General features: G+C 35.6%; 2 protein-coding genes, 1 non-coding gene and 1 pseudogene across 3 annotated transcripts; all 4 read left to right on the top strand.

The window, feature by feature from the left end:
- The first annotated feature begins 9,157 nt into the window (after positions 1 to 9,157).
- On the top strand, positions 9,158 to 9,264 carry LOC113700263 (small nucleolar RNA R71). Its single transcript, XR_003450606.1, has one exon. It is a non-coding gene; the product is annotated as a small nucleolar RNA R71 (small nucleolar RNA).
- Positions 9,265 to 12,768: 3,504 nt separating this feature from the next.
- Positions 12,769 to 14,133, top strand: LOC113698166 (probable glutathione S-transferase parC). The gene is made up of 2 exons (XM_027217875.2): positions 12,769 to 13,211; positions 13,463 to 14,133. Exons 1-2 carry the CDS (start codon positions 12,894 to 12,896, stop codon positions 13,805 to 13,807), a joined length of 663 nt encoding a protein of 220 aa, XP_027073676.2. The 5' UTR covers positions 12,769 to 12,893; the 3' UTR covers positions 13,808 to 14,133.
- A 97-nt stretch (positions 14,134 to 14,230) lies between these two features.
- Positions 14,231 to 15,520, top strand: LOC113698168 (probable glutathione S-transferase). Its single transcript, XM_027217878.2, has 2 exons — positions 14,231 to 14,840; positions 15,039 to 15,520. The coding sequence occupies exons 1-2, from the start codon at positions 14,523 to 14,525 to the stop codon at positions 15,381 to 15,383; spliced, it is 663 nt and encodes a 220-aa protein (XP_027073679.2). The 5' UTR covers positions 14,231 to 14,522; the 3' UTR covers positions 15,384 to 15,520.
- A 973-nt stretch (positions 15,521 to 16,493) lies between these two features.
- Positions 16,494 to 18,342, top strand: LOC113699869 (probable glutathione S-transferase parC; annotated as a pseudogene).
- Positions 18,343 to 19,106: the final 764 nt, after the last annotated feature.

The raw sequence follows: 19,106 nt of genomic DNA, 5'->3' as shown, positions 1-19,106 counted from the left end.
TGAGAAATAATATAATAATAAAAATGACAAAATTAGTATAACAATTAATATAAGAAAATCGGTATGATCTGGATTAAATCCCTTGGGAGATTGTTCATAAGAATAGGATCCAATAATTATAAATGAAAATCACATGCATGTATAATCTATTGTATAATTTAAATTAAATTTAGTTCACCTATAAAATGGTCCTAAAATAATTAGTACACTATGATATATGTTATTTTAACAACAAATTTTTTTTACTAAAAGTCTGGAATATCCATTACATCCATTACATATGTATGAGGGATATTTTACCATATTTGTATCTCACATCTAATCATGAAAGTTAATTTGAGAAAAAACTATTTTTGACAATAGAATTATTTTAAATTTAACCAACAAGTTGAGATTTTTTAAACAATAAAAGTGAAATATTTTGGGAACTTAGTTGTTTATTTTCCCATAATTAAAAATTTAAAATATGACAAATTATTCTTACATATTTCATAAGGTCATATGCAAAAAAAAAAAGTTTTCATGGTATATTTAAAATGCTTCAAACATATAACATTTATAAATGATACGTACAATTGTAAGTTTCTTTAAGTAAAATAGTAAATTTATGCCACAAACTATTAAGTTTTGATAATTTACCAAAATTACTATTCTATCAACAATATTTACTATTAATCTATAAAAACTTACTATTACTTGAACTAAAATTACTCTCCAAAAACTAAGTTTCAGATATAGAGTAGTATTTTACTTCAAAAAAAAAATTAGTTCCATATTTATTCAAGTTTACGTTTTGAGACATAAAAGTTACTAATATATCGAGTTAACTTACTATTTTTTATGCAAAGCTTACTAACCAAAATTTTAGGTACTATTTCATTTAGATGACCAGTACAACAGGTAATCTAATGGTCGCTAAAAGTATTTTTACCTGTTATATCAGGTAAAAATAGATTCGTTACCATAACTATCGTTACTTCAGATTTTTCCTATGACTTAATGGGTTTTTGAATAGATTTTTAGTGAATTTTAGGATGAATTTGAAGGCTTAACGATTTTTTTGATAGATTTATAATCATGATGTGAAACTTAGTAGAAATTTGGGGTAATTTTATTGTTTAACTATAGCAAATGGGTTTTCATTCATTTTTTGTGAAATTTAACATTTAGTTTTGATAGACTTTATCTTAAACCTTAATTCTATTATTTTCATTTAGACCCCTAATATTTGTAATAATAATAATTTAACCCCTCAAACTTCTTTAATTGTTTCAATTGGATCCTTGTTTGTTTTAATTTATTGAATATGGGTTGCTTATTTTTATTTAAATGATTTGATTAATTCAATTTCGTATTTATTTCAATTTCTTGTGATTATTTGTTAATTAAAGTGATGCCTTGACCATTTTATTGTTTTGGAGGTTAAATAAGAAAATTGCATTTCATTAGACAACCAATTCAAGGGAGGTACGCTCTACTTCTTTATTTTGATTTTATTTGACCCAATATGTTCCTATGTGATTCTATGTGTGTAATTGCATTCTTTTGAATGTGTTTCTTTATTTTATTTTATTTTATTTATTTATTCACTTTATTGGTTTTAATCTTGTATATTCATTTTTTAATTTCGGTTATTTAAGAGGCATTAAATGCCAAAATTATAATAGTTTGGTTATTATTTCATTTTATTTAATTCTTTCTCCTTTTAGATTGTAGTTAGGGTCCTCCGAATGTAATAGTTAAGTCATTATTTGCTTTATTTGCTTTGCGTGTTTTACATGCTTGTGTGTTTATGTGTTACTCGCTTTTTTAGGGTCTTGCATCTTGATTTCATGCTTATGTGTTATGTGCTATATGTAATTTATATGTTTATTTGCTTTATTATATTTTACATGATTTATTTGATTATAATAAATGCATGACGTCGCCACATTAGTCCAACGCTAGTTGTGACCCCTTTTCCCGATTCTACACTAGTCCAATACTAGTTGTGCCCCTCCTTTCTAATTTCTCACTAGTCCAACGCTAGTGAGAACTTATACATATGGGTTAGTCCAATGCTAGACCCTTAGGTACCATCCACGCGCTAGATCATGTTTGTATGATAATCACTACATTTGCATGCATATTTTTTATCTTTTAGGATCCTTACTATTTTTGCATGATATTTCCCCCTTATGTACATCCCTTATCCATATTTTCCCTATATGTATATTCCTTATCCCTATGTGTGGAACATGGCATTTTAGGACTTGCATTCCATTTAAGAATTAGAATTAGGTTAGTACATTTTTGCTTGATTAGATAGGAAATACCCCTCGAATATGGGATATGGACGAGTATGACTTTTCTAGTCTTAGCACGCTCGTATTCCCTCTATAAAAGGAAAAATTGAGTCATGAATTTTAGCCCTCACACCCGTTATGATGCATTCCTTTAGGTCATGTATATGATTCTTTTCTTTTCTTTTCTTTCTTTCGAGCCTCATATTTTGCATATTCGTGACCTCTTCGAAGAGTTACTCTTGGGCATTACAATTAATGTGATTTACATCAATCAAGTTTTGAAGAGATATTCCGACCCCCCGATATCTTCCTAGATTTAGGTTTTGCATCCATATAGTGACATCCAAATGTGATAAACTTTTAGGTTAAAATAAGAAAAGTTTTTGATTAAATCACGCAACTGGCTTTGGTTAGGTTGAAAGGGTGTTTTGGATTTTATTCTTGCCTTCCCTTTCTTCAAATGTGACTCCCGACCCCTTTTCTCTTGATTTTTGCAGACTTGAAGTCGTTTAAAAAGGGTTTTCTCTACTTTTTCTTTGAAAATTCATTATAGGTGACTTGGTACACCTTAACTTAATACCAGGTGGCGACTCCTATTTTTTATTAAAAATCCTTTTTAAACTATTATTTTTGGGTCAAAATCATTGCACTTTTAGTTCCATTTAGGTCCATTTTCTTTATTTATTTTCTAAAAGTCAAAAACTTTTTTCAATCAAAATCAATCAAAAAATTCATTTTTATAAACCTGTAATCGTAATTTCATTTTTTTTTTCAAAAAAATGGGGCGCGACACTCCTAACAATGCAATTTAATTCAACCGATTTCAACAACCAAATCAAGGGCAACCGGTGTCTCCCAATTCAATTGTGAAATGCAGAATTTATCGAGCCACAATATCAGAAAATTCTCGAACAACGCTGCAGTTTAAATGAAGAATCAGATGACTCCCAGATTCGGTATAATTCAACAGAGTATTTCCCAATTGAGTCAAATAATTACTTCCAGAAATAATACTTCAAAATTTGATACTCTAGAGAGTTAGTTGAAGGGGGAAAGAAGTGGATTACCTCTACCTCTAAGATAATGAAGTGTGGCGGTTGAGGGATTGGCGGTGGCGCACGTTGGTGGTTGAGACAGCAGCATGCAGCGGCATGTGACGGAGCTAGGCGGCAGACGGCCATGGGTCGGGCGCGATGTGTGTCGAAGCTGTGGTGGCGTCTATCGGATGCCGCAAGAGAGAGAGAGAGAGACATGGCGGCGCAACAGTAATGGAGCAGCAATAGTGGCGGCGCGTGACGAGAAAGGTACGCCAGGGGAGCGGTGGACAGCGCGGTAGTTGTTGCAGCAGTCATCCATGCTATGGTGGGCAAGGTAATGGAGAACAGCAATGGCAGTGGTTGCGACAAAGAAGACGGCGACGAACGTCAAGGAGATAAAGACGGTGGTGGCGGCAGTCGTGAGTTTCAGGTGAAAAGGAAAAAGGGAAGACAGGGGAAGAAGAAAGAAAGAAAGGAAAAAGAAAGAAAGAAGAAAGAGAACCAAAATGGGTTGCGATTTTTTTTTTTTTTATATATAGAGATGAATCTAAAGATTTGAAAATTAAAAATTTGAATTTAAATGAAATTTATTTTATTTTATTTATTTTTTATACATACCTTTCCCTCGAACATGATGTGGCACGTCAAGAAGGCAAGAACCCTTCTGATAAATGTCTGTTAAGTTCAAAGTTACCATGTACCCAGTTGACACCGACGCATCATAAGGGTGGAAACCTTTCTGACGAAGACTTTGAGGATTGCACATTAACAGCGCCTAGGTGACGCAGGCACGTCATGAAGGCAAGAACCCTTCTAATGAAGAGTCGTTGAATTATAAGTTACCTCACGCCTTGTTGATGTGGACACGTCATGTCGGTCAGTCTGCTCCAAGATCGAAGGAAGAGCTCTTTAGGTGATTTGACATAGGCACGTTATGAGGGTTAAAACCTTTTTGATGAAGCACCTAGGAGTTGCACATTACCACGCGCCCTATTGACGCTGGCGCGTTATGTCAGGGGAACTCCTACTAATCATCAAAAACAAAAAATAAAATAAAAAATTTGAAAAAACTTTAAGAAAACATATTGAAGTTATCAACTAAAGTTGAACGACAACTAAAAGAAATTGAGCTGCCTCCCAAAAAGCGCCTTTCTTTAACATCTTTGGTTAGACATGGCTAGGTGTTAGCAATTTGGTGCATCCAAATGTATCACCTTCACTTCTCCACTTGGAAAGCTCTCGTAATAGTGTTTGAGACGGTGTCCATTCATCACAAACTTTTTGGCCGTCTTAGTGCTCTGGATTTCTACTACGCCATAGTGAAAGACGTGAGTAACAATAAAAAGGTCAATCCATCTGGAACGCAGTTTACCTGGAAACAGCTTAAACTTGGATTGGTATAGGAGAACCTTTTGACTAACTTCAAAAGTTTTCCTAGAGATTTGTTGGTTATGAAACACCCTACTCCTCTCCTTGTAAATTAATGCATTCTTATATGTTTTGCTCCGGATCTCCTCCAATTCTTGCAAGTCCAACTTTCGATAAGCACCAGCCTCCTCTAAATTCATATTACACTGTTTTATCGTCCAAAAGGCCTTGTGCTCAAATTCCACTGGGAGGTGACACAGCTTCCCGAATATCAATCTGTAGGGTGACATCCTTATAGGAGTCTTATACGCCGTCCAATAGGTCTAAAGTGCATCTTTCAACCATTGACTCCAATCCTTCCTATTGGGTCACACCATTTTTTCCAAAATAGATTTGATTTCTCGATTCGATACTTCAGTTTGGCCATTGGTTTGAAGGTGGTATGATGTTGAGACCTTGTGGAGCACACCATACCTTCGAAATAGCGTAGCTATGGTCTTATTGCAGAAGTGCATCCCTCCGTCACTAACAATGGTTCTTGGCATCCCAAAACGCACAAAAATATTAGATTTAATAAAATCTGAAATCACTTTTGAATCATTAGTCCGGATGGCTTTAACTTCCACTTATTTGGAAACATAATCAACTGCCAAGATGATATAAAGAAAGCCAAACGACATGGGAAAAGGGCCCATAAAATCAATCCCTCATACGTCAAAAATTTCAACAAAGAACATTGAAATTTGAGACGTCAGATCTCTATGAAAAATGTTACCTACTTTTTGACATCTTTCACACGACTTACAGAACATGTAGGCATCTTTGAATAGTGAAAGCCAGTAGAATCCGCTCTCTAACACTTTACGAGCTGTTCTCTTAGGTCCAAAATGACCTCTATAGGCAAAAGAATGAAAAAAAGTTAAGATTGAGTGATATTCATTCTCAGTTACGCACCTTCGTATTACTTGATCAGCACAATGCTTGTACAGATACGGGTCGTCCCATATGTAGTATTTGGCGTGTCGCTCTTTAAATTGTCCCTTTTTGCTTTGGGCCAACCTGCATGTAATTTGTCAGTTATTAGATAATTAACTAAATCAGCATACCGAGGCAATTTAGAATTTAGAGAAAATAATTGTTCATTAGGGAATGTATCTTTCAATGGCACGTTCTCCTCTCCAACTGATATGCGACTTAAATGGTCAACTACCAAATTCTCTGAACCACTTTTATCCCTTATCTCCAAGTCAAATTCTTGCAAGAGCAATATCCACTTTATCAGCCTTGGTTTCGCATCTTTCTTGGTCATTAGGTACCTCAACGCTGTATGATCAAAAAATACAATAACTTTACCACCTAATAAATATGACCTGAATTTTTCTAAAGCAAAAATAACTGCTAAAACCTCATTCTCAGTAGTGGAGTAATTCAATTGACCTCCACTCAAGGTTCCGGACGTGTAGTAGATGGCATGAGTTGCTTTTCCTACTCTCTGCCCTAACACTACTCCCACTGCATGATCACTAGCATCATACATGATCTCAAATAAGAGATTCCAGTCAAGAGATTGGATGATCGGTGACGATGTCAACAACTCCTTTAATTTGTCGAATGCTCTTTCACACTCAACATTGAACTCAAAGGCCATATCTTTTTGTAAGAGTTTGAACAGAGGAGCTCTAGTCTTCGAGAAATTCTTATGAACCTTTGGAAAAAACCTACATGTCTAAGAAAAAAATGCACTTCTCGCACACTCGCGGGGTAAGGTAAGGCAGATATAATGTCTATTTTAACTTAATCAATTTCAATACCCTTAGAGGACACTATGTGACCTTGAACTATCCCATGCTCAACAATAAAATGACATTTTTTTCAATTAAACACGAGATTAGTTTCTATAATCTCAAGAAGATCAATTTCAGGTTATCTAGATAATTATCAAAACTATCACCATATTTACTAAAGTCGTCCATGAAAATCTCAATAATTTTCTTAATATATTTTGAAAAAATACTCACCATATTGCAGGGACATTGCATAATCCGAAAGGCATTTGCCTATATGTGAAAGTTTCAAACGGGCACGTAAAGGTGGTTTTCTCTTGATCTTCCAGTGTCATTGCAATTTGAAATATCCTGAAATCCCATTTAAAAAACAATAGTAAGCTCAACAAACTAATCGTTCAATCATTTGGTCAATAAAAGGAAGTGAAAAATGGTCTTTTTCCGCAACAGCGTTAAATTTCCGGTAGTCGATACACTGCCGTCATCCAGTGAGTTTGTGTACTGGCATGAGTTCACTCTTTTGGTTGGCCTCCACTGTCACTCCTGCCTTCTTTGGAACTACATGTACCGAGTTCATCCATGGGCCATCTGATATTGCATATATGATCCCCACATCTAGCAGCTATAGTATTTCGTTCTTCATCACTTCCATCATAAGGGGATTGAGCATCCTTTGAGCTTGCCGTATAGGTTTGGCATCTTCTTTGAACCTTATTCGGTGCATACATACAGAGAGGCTGATGCCCTTAATGTCAGTGATAGTCCATCCCATTGCTTGCTTGTGATCTCTAAGAATTTGGATTAGTTTTTCTTCTTGGATTTCCAACAGTCGCGTCGAGATAATCAACGGAAGCATTTCCTTCTCGCCCAAATAAATGTATTTCAAGTGCTTTGGCAGAGATTTTAATTCAAACATAGGTGTCTGCACCACAGACGGTAATACCCTTTGGTGAGATTTGGGCACGAAAATAAGTGCAAGCTCATACCTTGTCGTCTTGAATGGCAACGATTGCAATGCCCCACCTTCAGATCTTTACTCAATTCTACCTCATAAGTTGTGTTTAACTCAAGGTACTTGTTTAAAACAACTTCTAACTCATCCCTGCCAATAATTTCAAACACTTCCTTCATCGTTGGGTCAATAGCACTCATAGAAAAAACAGAGTTAAAATTAGAGTTCGAGAGATATTTCATGGTCTCAAAGATATTGAAATGAATAATTTTTTCATCAAATTTCATGGACAAGGTACTCTTATTAACATCAAATTTAGTTTGAATTGTGAACAAAAAGGATCTACCTAATAGCAAAGGTAAGGGGTCGGGGGAATGATAATTATTTATGTTAAATACATAAAAATCAGTTAGGAATTTTAACCAACACATCATCGACCAACCCATCAGGATAAGCATTTGTTCGATCAACTAATTGGATTATTATTCCAGTTTCTTTTAACGGACCTAAGTTCAAAGAAACATAGATAGATTTAGACATTAACGATGTTCCTAGGTCCAACATGACATTTCTAATCAAAGTATTATCTATTTTACAGGGGATAATGAACATACCTGGATCCCCGCATTTCGGTGGAAGTTTCCTCTATAGAACCGCTGACAAGTTCTCCCCCACAATAACTCTTTCGTCTCCTCTCAACCTTCTTCAGTTGATGCACAAATCTTTAAAAAACTTTGCATATTTCGGCACTTTTTTGGTTGCATCTAGTAGAGGAATGTTGATCTCTACTTTGTGGAATACGTCAAAGATCTCTTTCTCCTTGTTCTGCTTCTTTGGTTTCTCCAACCTGCTAGAAAAGGGAAGCGGATTAGCTTTAAGTTCAATGATTGGGTCAAGTTCTTTCTTGATCTTTTCTTCATCCTTGTCCTTTGGAGTCATGAGTTCGGATTCCTGAATTTCCTTTCCACTTCTTAAGGTCATTGCACTTACGTTCTTCGGATTCAATTTAGATTAAGATGGCAATTTTCCGTGAACTTGGGACTCCTGACAGTTGATTGATATTGCCATCTGACTTCTCTGACTCTACATCGCTTGCATTTGACCCATTTGATTCCTTATATTTTATAGGTCAGATTCCGTCTTTTGTTGACTAGCAATTAATTATTTCATTATTTCTTTCAAAGACGGGTCTGAACTTGGAGGAGGTGGTGGCTGTTGAGGTTGGTATTACTGTTGATACCCTTGCTGTCTATTCGGGGCAAAATTTGATTATCTATTGCCCTCATAATTGAGGTTATGGTGATCTCTCCAACCCGGATTGTACATGTTAGGGTACAAATCATGTGGTTTTCTTGGCGCGGGTGCATAACCAGCCATGTTTACTTTCTCCACACTCTTTTCTTGAATCACATCTCTGTAGAATGACCCATGGCAGTACAAATTTCATACACCTTAGTTTGTGGTGCATTTCCTATAGCCAATTGCATAACAAAAGATATTAAGTCGGATAACTGCTGTTGGATAGAGGATGTTTCTATCTCATTCACTTTGCGTATCGAGATATCCTCCCTTATACTGAAGTATTATGAGTTCTCGGCCATTCCTTCAATCAACTACCATGTTTCTCGAGGAGTCTTGTTCGCTAACGCCCCTCCATTTGCAGCATCAATAATATTCTTGTCTTTGAAAAGTAACCTCTTGTAAAAGTACTGAATGAGCAACTACACACTTATTTGATGTTGAGGGAATTTGATACATAACTTCTTGAATCTCTCTCAGTAATCATAGAGCGACTTTCCTGAATGTTGTTTGATACCGCATATTTCCTTCCTCAAACTTGCAGTTCGAGATGCGGGAAAATACTTTTCCAGGAATTTTTTCTTCAGCTGCTTCCAAGTGGTGATACTACCTGGAGGTAGTAGTACAACTAGTCTTTTGCTGAATCCTTAAGAGAGTAAGGGAACGCCCTTATTTTTATTTGTTCTTCCGTGATTTTCGGGGGTTTCATGATGTTGCAAACAACATCGAACTCTTGCAAATGCTTATGAGGCTTCTTACCTGATAAACAATGAAAAGATAACAAAGATGGATTAGACCAGATTTTAAGTCAAACTAGGTGTTATCATTTAAATTCGGAAAAGTAATGCATAAGGGCTGCTGATTTAAATTAGAAGCAGCCAACACCCTTAGTATTCGTGCATTAGCCATAGTGACTTCATCTTGATCTGAGTCACTCGAAGTATCACCAAACGAACTTGTTGCTACAACTTTTGGATCAAGACTTTGAGATGCAGCACTATATTGCTCTTCTCTGAGCTGTCTGGTCTCTTTTCACGTTCGGCGCGCAGTTTTCTCCACTGCAGGATCGAAAATTAATTCACCTGTACGAGAAGAATAATGCATAAACTAGAAAATACTAGAAAATTAAAACGAAAATGAACTTAAAAAGAAACAAATTTAACTAACACCAGTCCCGACAACGGTGCCAAAAATTGACAGGTTATCGAGCATGTGCAATAATAAATGCCTGCTCAAATAAATATAATTTCTATAGATAGTGATAAGTAGGGTTGAATTCACAGGAATTGGGGATATTTGCCTCTTTTGAAGTTCAAACAAACAATGGGGGGGTTTTTTTTTATAGAAATTAACAATAAGTTATGCTAATCGAATATTGCAATTAAATAAAAATTAGATGGCAAATTGCAAAAACTCAAATAGTTTTTGACAAACTCTAATCAAGAAGCAATTTCGGAAATGGCTCTCCTAATTGATCATCGATGCAAGAATAATTTCACATATAAACTGATAAACAAGTTATAATTGTCAAACAAGTGATGACAATCAATTTCTCCTTAATTATCGATAGTTAACGTAAGACCGTTAGTTATTGTCCTTATTGCAAAATAACCCTAGGTACGACTGTAGAATTCAATTTTGCAATTGTTTTAAGATTTAGAAAACCCTGTTCTAACTAAACAACACGCTACGAGGGTTGTTTACAAATTAACCCGTATCTTTCCCTGATATAACCACGATTATATCAGTTGTCACTAATTTAGAATAATTAAACAATTACAGATTTAATTACTCTAATTGGTTTTGGGTTATTGAATTAATCTAACATCTGGACCCATGATACTTGAATAATACAATAACCATAAAAAATAAAATAGGAAATATACGAATACAAGAAAATAATGGAAAAAAGTAAAATCAGTTAGATCTCATAATTTAAGTAGAACCAAATCCTCCGTTATTTCTTGACTAGAAATAAAAGTTTAGTTCATCTCTGTCGAGGGGATCCTATGCAAAATTGCCGAAGTAAATGGTGAAGGCATTTTTCCTCCATTTAAATATAATGAAAAAACTATGGAATAGTCCCCCAAAAACAATGAATATTCAACCCCCCCAGAAGAACTAGCCGACAAAGTACGAAAACAAAAGAAAGAAAAATCAAAACTGTCTGACCATCTCTTCCTGCCTAATTTTCCTTCCTATCGGGCTACTAAGAGGAATAAAAGGGAAGACTCCTAGTCTCTGTTAACCTCCCTTCTCTTTTGAAAACTACCAAAAGAAGAGAAAGGAGAGTCCCCCAAAATTGCTCCTCGTCTGCCGCAGTTGATCACTGGATAAGGAATACCATCTCCGTTTGGACTCTTGTTTCCTTTTACTACTCCAACTCTTCTGCTAGCTATCGTCAAAATTAATTTGACTAACCCGAAGGTGTACAACTTGACAAATTTGCACCTTTTTATGATATTTTGTTCCAACTCCCTGCAATAAGCACAAATGCCAAAAATGAATAAAATCTGCTAATTAATGCACATTCGATAAGGTAATAGGAGGAATTAATTATAAAATAAATAATAAAATTGTGACATATCATACCCTTATTTAGAAACTAAAGTGGTTGAAATGACTAAAATATATATACAAAATATGCGTGACACTTTAATCCCGTACGATTTATGTTTTACCATACATCTCTCTTATAGTTTAGTGTGGTATAGTTGAATTGTCTATGTTCATATTTTTTCTTATTGACCTTAAATAATATGCAAACCAGGAACAGAAAAAGGAGCGAGAGAGAGGGAAAGACAAAAGCTTGAATGTGATTACTTAAGGAGTCACGTCAAATTCCTTAAGACTCTGCGTAAGCACTTAGCTAAAAACTTGGGAACCTAATAATTAGGGACCAGCCGCAGCAGCTACTAAGTAGACAATCAAGAAAAAGAGACCATAAACTTTTCCGTGGACGCAAGTTTTTGTTCCTTAATTTCTTAGTTAGTGTTTTAATATTTAGCAGTTTAATTTCCACCAGGCCGCTGATTTGGTTTGAAATAACTGGTAATGGGAATAATTTTACTTAAAATTACCAGAATCTTCTGATTCATTAATGGAGAAGATAATGGCGGAATTGTGACTACAAAAATTGTCGCGTAATTTTGTGTGATTAGGAACAAGAAAGCAAGACAAGGATCCTCGAACAAGTTCTAGACAACGAATATTCTAGCACAAATAAATAATATTTATTTGTTGAGTTCTACAATCCTCTACTACCTTTGATTTGATTGGGGACGGCAGTCAAATGGCATTGAATTTATCTCGAAATATTTATTCAAATTTAGAGAAATTTAAAAATAACAAGCCAAAAAGTTTTTAATATTTGGTCGTAGAGATAATGTTGCAAATTTTTTTTTTTGGGGTCATACATCGACTATGGGGGAAAAGGGATACATGAGCCATCAAATTCTAGAAATCGAGGAAAGCTAAACAACCATTAGATCACATGAATGTGATAAGTACTTACTGGATTTAAAAGTAGCAATTGGTGGGAGGCCACAAAATTGTGAGTAAACAGCAATTATGCACACATTATTCATCTCGTGAACTTTCTATCAATTTCTAGTGAGTAACTGGAAAAGGAAAGTTAATTTTGTATTCAAAATATTATAAAGTAAATTAAGTTACATGCTATAAATTTGAGCATATATCAAAACAAAAACGTGCTAGTATAGGTTGTAAATTCCTAAAGTGGCTTTCAAGAATCTTAAAAAAAAAAAAAATTAAAGAGTCAAAAAAGATCTAATTAACAACACATGAAAAAGAGACCCTTCATTTTCTCAAGATTTAGAAATTCTGGTTCTAATCCTCCTTCCCTTACCTTTGAATCCTATCCCTACTGCTTGAAAAAAAAAAAAAAAAACTGCATTTTGACTTGTGGCCTAAATTGCTGAAGGGCAGAGGACCCAAGTGTCCTGGTAAAATCTACCACTTACCAACCGCTCCATCATGCTGCCATCACCAGCCTCTCATTCACTATAAAATGCAAGACCCCGGTTCTCATACCTGCTAGTTGCTAACAAATTGCTACTATTGCCCATAATTCTTCTTTCTTTTCATCACCTCTAGCGAAAAAATCCTTTCTTTTTTTTTTTTGTTTTGTCGAATATCATCTGAAAATATGGCCGGTGACAAGGTGGTTGTGTTGGGTACATATGGGAGCATGTTTAGCATGAGAGTCCAAGTTGCTCTGGCCGAAAAAGGCATCGAGTATGAAAACAAAGAAGAAGACTTGGCTAACAAGAGCCCACTTCTTCTTGAGATGAACCCTGTTCACAAGAAAATCCCAGTTCTGATTCATAATGGAAAGCCTGTTTGCGAGTCGCTTATCATTGTTCAGTACATAGATGAAGTGTGGCATGACAAGAATCCCTTGCTGCCATCTGATCCTTACCAGAGAGCTCAAGCTAGGTTCTGGGCTGACTTCGTTGACAAAAAGGTAACATTTTTTTCTTATGGAAACTCTAATGTTGTCAACTGCTGTTAATCAGTTATTCGGGCAAGCATTTCTACTGTCTTTACCAAGATCGTCTAGTCGTGGAACTAAGCATTTCTTAACCTATTTTCACTAGATTATTTTAGGCAAACAACATAAGCAAGCAGGACAAGTTAGATATGGGATAAAAATATTATGTTAAGGAGGGATTTTTCTGTTCAATTTTTTTCTGAGAAAATTAAGGTGAAATGCAGGTTTATGATTGTGGAAGGAGGATCTGGGCCACAAAGGGAGAAGAAAAGGAGGCAGCCAAGAAGGAATTCATAGGGATTATGAAAAAATTGGAAGGAGAACTTGGAAATAAGCCATACTTTGGAGGGGAAGACTTTGGATATGTGGATGTGGCTTTGATTCCTTTCTACTGTTGGTTCCATGCCTATGAGAACTTTGGGAATTTCAAGACAGAAACGGAGTGTCCAAAGCTGGTGGAATGGGCCAAAAGATGCATGCAGAGGGAGAGCGTTTCCAAGTCCCTTGCTGATCCTCACAAGGTTTACGAATTTATTGTGTCCTTGAAGAAGAAGCTTGGGAACGAATAAAGTCTCTTTCAACCTTTTCGCTAAATGGAGGATCGAATAAAGTCTACGCATGAATATGTATTTGGGATTGCTTTGCTTTTTTTGGGCTTCGTAGATCTGTCTTAGAATCCTTTAGTTTTGTTTGCTTGGCTTGGGAGAATAAAAGAGATTTATCCTGGACTGGTAGTAAATGATGTTTACTACTACTACTAGGATTTCATGGATAGGCTGTTTATATGTATAATTTCTTCCACAAATTTATAGGACAATTGTCTGTGTCTTTAGTTATGCAGAGAGTGTTCGTACAATGTCCAAATTATGCTAATGTGATACTACTTTCTATTCCAGGATTGTCCCATATATTTCATATCATCTCCTTAGATAATTTTTTTTTTCAACTCTCTCCCTTCCTTTTATTCCTTAGTTATTGACTTGTGAAATATGTGCACTTCATTTACAAAAAAAATGTTCTGTAAATCTCTAGACCAACTCATAAAAACAGCTCACTGACTTGGGGCGTGGAGCTCGAAGGTTCCAGGAATGATCCGGTACCATTTCATGGTACTAGTTCAACTTAAATAATAAAATCCATGACGACTAAATGTACTACTATTAAAAAAAAAAAAAGAGGAATCTGTACACACTTCTTTTGTGGTCAACCATCAATTTTCTTTAAAAAAAAAACTAGCAAACCAGAGAAAACTCCTCCCCCTGCTTCGTACCATCCTCTGAGAAAATGGCTGGTGAAGAGGTGATTTTGTTGAGTGTCTATCCGAGCAAGTTCAGTATGAGGGTCAGAATAGCACTAGCTGAGAAGGGTGTCAAGTATGAACTCAAGGAAGAGGACTTGACGAACAAGAGCCTGCTTCTTCTTGAGATGAATTCTGTTCACAAGAAAGTTCCAGTTTTGATTCATAATGGAAAGCCAATACTTGAGTCCCTTATAATTGTCCAGTACATAGATGAGGTATGGCATGACAAAAATCCATTGGAACCATCTGATCCTTATGAGAGGGCTCAAGCAAGGTTCTGGGCTGACTTTATTGACAAGAAGGTACCCTGCAAGATTTCTCGGTGAATTTTATATTTTTCATTTTTTTTTCCGGAGAAAATCTTCTTTTTGGAGTTAGATTCTGCATGAATTAAAAGAAAAATTTTTCGACTAACTAATGTTAGGTGTGAAATGGAATATAACTAAAAGTTACATTATGCAAGAAGAAACAAATTTGACTAACTAATGGAGAAAATGCAGGTTTTTGATCCAGCAAGAGGGATCTGGGCAACAAAGGGTGAAGAGCAGGAGGCAGCCAAGAAGGAATTCATAGAGATTCTGAAAATATTGGAAGGAGAACTTGGGGAAAAACCTTTTTTTGGAGGTGAAACTTTTGGGCTCGTGGATGTGGCTCTTATTCCTCTATACAGTTGGTTTTATGCCTTCGAGACCTGTGGAAACTTCAAGATTGAGAGCCAATGTCCAAAGCTTGTGGCTTGGGCCAAATTTTGTATGCAGAGGGAGAGCGTGTCCCAGTCCCTTTCTGATCCTCACACTGTTTATGATACTGTCCTTTTTCTGAAGAAGATGTTTGGGATCGAATAGATTACCACACAATGTTCCATTTTCTTCCTGTAGATTATTCACGAAAGTAATTTGGGAGACCAAAGATGTTCTGGTTTTGTAGTTGAGATGCACTTGTACTGAACTTTCAATTGGGCTTTCTTGTGGCCTTTCATTCATCTTCTATATAATTCACAACTCGGTCCAAGGTAAAGTTCAGAACTCAAAATTAACTTTGTGGATTTTATTTTAGGCTCTATTGTTTTTTTGGTGGGAAGGGGAAGGGGCTGGAATAGCATGGAGGAGGAGGGATTCAAGCATGGTTTCTTGGACTCGATCGGTTTGTCAGCTGTTTGAAGAGTTTAAGGAAGATAATTGAAATGCATCACCCACATCTTGACCAAGCATTAGTGTGGTACAGCTCTGTATTCCATAGTTTATGCACATAAGGCGGACTTCCAACTTCTAACCATAGAGATAGAGAATTGCCTAATCAAAATGTTGCACAGTAGTTGAAATATTTGTTCACCTAGTAGTTTAAGTACTCAGATGCCATTATTCTGTCTCTTTTTTTTTTTTATTTTACTTAAATTACACTAGATAACAACCCTTTCAAATTTCAACGAATTGAAAAAATTAATCCATCAAGTAATGCTCTAATCACCTATAAAATTGACATATGAGTACTAAAATTTATACAGTTGACAAATTATGCAAGTGTTCATACCAAATCAATCCTGTAACTTCTCTTATTTTGATGCAAATCATCTGAAAAAATGGCTGGTGTTGTCGTCTTACCGGATGACTATCCCAGTATGTTTGGCATGAGGGTCAGAAGAGCACTAGATGAGCAATACAGGGGAGAAGACTTCAACAACAGAAGCCCTACTCCAGAAGAATTCTGTTCACAAGAACATCCCAGTTCTGATCCATGATGGAAAGCCCGTTTGTGAATCTCTTAGTACAATTGTTCAGTATATGGTATAGCTCACTGATTTTATTTTATTTTATTTTATTTTTGTGAGCTTCCATATAGATAGCAAATGTTCCTAAGCTTTTACTGTTTGACTGATACTATGCCCTTCTTTTTTATAACACCAAATTTGAGGTGTTTAAAGCTACTTTCATCTCTGATAGGTAATGTTGTGTTCACAATGATTTACATCTATGTATTACCATTTACTAGTGTTGTTCTTAAATTCACATTTGCCCAGGTTTATACTGTAGGGATAAACACTAGAGTTTTCTTTTTTTTAAGGCAAAAACTTGAGCTTATTAGTAGTGTTCTTCTCAGATTCATATTTGCCCAGGTTAATGTAGGAAGAATAACTTGGGCTACAAAGGGAGAGGAGCAGGAGGCAGCCAAGAAGGAATTCATATAGAGATCTACAAAATTTTGGAAGGAAAACTTGGAGATAAGCCTTACGTTGGAGGTGAAAATTTTGGATACTTAGATGTGGCTCAAATACCTCTCTATATTTGGTTTCATGCCAACAGACTCTTGGAAATTTTAAGATAGAGACTGAGTTCCCCAAGATTGTGACATGGGCTAACAGGTGCATGAAAAGGGATAGTGTGTCAAAAGTCCCTCGCTGATCCTTGCAAGGTTTATCAGTATGTTTTCACATTGAAGAAGAAGTATGGGACTGATTAAGAAACAAAAGTACCAATTCTTGTTGGTTTTACTTTTGTTACTCTTGACTAAAAATCCCTTGTGTAGTTTACGTTTCAAATAAGTCCTGAAGCAAATATTCTGTTTACTACTGGTGAAAAACTCGAATCATTTGTACATGTTTCAACTGGCCTGGGAAAGAAAATTGCCGGGGATTTGCCTTTCTGTGGGAGTGTAACTGCATAAAATTACAATTATGAAACTAGTGACAACATGATTAAGTGAATCCAATGTTGAGACACATGCTAAGATTTATGATCATACATGATATTGGAAAACAAAGCCTAAACAGTATACTATTATCCGTCGAATATTTGTTTCAGAACAATTCAATTAGAAGAAGAAAATTATATATCTGTGCATATTATTTCATGGCTTACGAAATCACAACCTGGACCTACCAACCATATGTTTTAGCTCCAACTCAGGCAACTTATATTATATATACGAGTCAGTAAATGTGACACTAGCCCCAATCAATTCCATTGCTTCTATCACTATCTCGTGTCCAAAGTCTCTGTCATTGTTGCTTCAGGTCGTTGCTGAAAAAATGGAAGGTGAAGTGATTCTGTTGGATGCATATATTAGTATGTTTGGCATGAGGCTAAGAATAGCTTTAGCTGAGAAGGGTGTCAAGTATGAGTTCAGGGAAGAGAACTTGCCCAATAAGACCCCATTTCTTTTCCAAATGAATCCCATTCACAAGAAAGTCCCTGTTTTAATTCACAATGGTAAACCAATTTGTGAGTCTCTCATAGCTCTTCAATATATTAATGAGGTTTGAAATGAATTTGTTAAGAATTGGACAATAAAGATTGCATGCTATGGTCAATTATATTTCCATACGTATTCATTGACATCTGCAGTTGTGCAATGCAGGCCCATACTTTAGGAAGAAAAACCTGGGGGGCTGCTAAAGGGGAAGAACTGGAGGCAGCCAAGAAGGAATTCATAGAGGCTCTCAAGGTACTAGAAGGGGAACTTGGAGATAAGCCTTACTTTGGTGGTGAAGAGTTTGGATATGTAGATGTGGCTTTGATTCCTTTCGACAGTTGGTTCCATGCCTATGAGACCTGTGGAAACTTCAAAATTGGGGCTCAATGCCCAAAGTTTGCGGCTTGGGCTAAAAGGTGCATGCAGAGGGAGAGGGCAAGAGGGAAGCTTTGCCCTTCCATAGCTCGTCAATATACTCAACTACAATTAGGGACTCACAGAAAGGTCTTCCATTGTGGATCAAAACTGGAATTTTCTTGTATATGGGATTCATCTTTAACAACAACGGACTTTTCTTTAAATTCATTAGATCTTCTTCCTTGGATTCATACCTGACTTCTTTCTCTGCTAGAGCAATTCTGACTCGGGTAGCGAAAATGGTAGTCAAGAAGTCCAAGAGAATCACCTTCTCACCCGTTCTTCCACTATGATGGCAAAAGCGACAGACATGATTAAGATACAGTAGTTACCCTCCGCATATTTATTTTTTGGTTGACATCTAAATTTTGACATATGAGCGGTTTTAGTCCTCAAACTTTGGACAAAAGCAAATTTGATATCTAGATTTTCAACTTTTGAGCACATTTAGTATCTTTGATAGTTTTTATCCAAACTGCTACTAAAAGAGCGTGATAGTCACATGCTTGGCAACTATTGTATTAAAAATGTCAAAATAAAATATAAAAAATGTCAAACACGAAGTTCAAGGACTAAATTTTACATTTTTTGGCATTTTATTATACAATAATTGGTGGATATATGAGTATCACATGATTTTTTCTGATAGCAATTTGGAAAAAATCAATTAAAGGTATTAAATATAAAATGTGTTCAAAAGTTAAAAGATTAGATACCATATTTGCTTTTATCTAAAGTTTGGGAACAAAAGCCATTCATGTGTCAAAATTTGAATATCAAAACGTTTTTCTCTCTCTTTTTTTTTTTTTGGTTTGCCAAAATTACTTTACTTACACTTTGAAAAATTTTCATACATCTTGAATAATCTACCAAGTACTTTTTTGACTAAGGACGTAAACGTCAGAAGTCACCATCAAAATAGGTCATTGCTGAATAATTAAAGTAATACTAAAAAGATTTGG

The sequence above is a fragment of the Coffea arabica genome, chromosome 7c (assembly GCF_036785885.1).
Source record: "Coffea arabica cultivar ET-39 chromosome 7c, Coffea Arabica ET-39 HiFi, whole genome shotgun sequence".
Classification (NCBI taxonomy): Eukaryota; Viridiplantae; Streptophyta; class Magnoliopsida; order Gentianales; family Rubiaceae; genus Coffea; species Coffea arabica.
The sequence above is the reverse complement of the archived record's forward strand: the minus strand, read 5'-3'. Positions and strand labels throughout refer to the sequence as shown.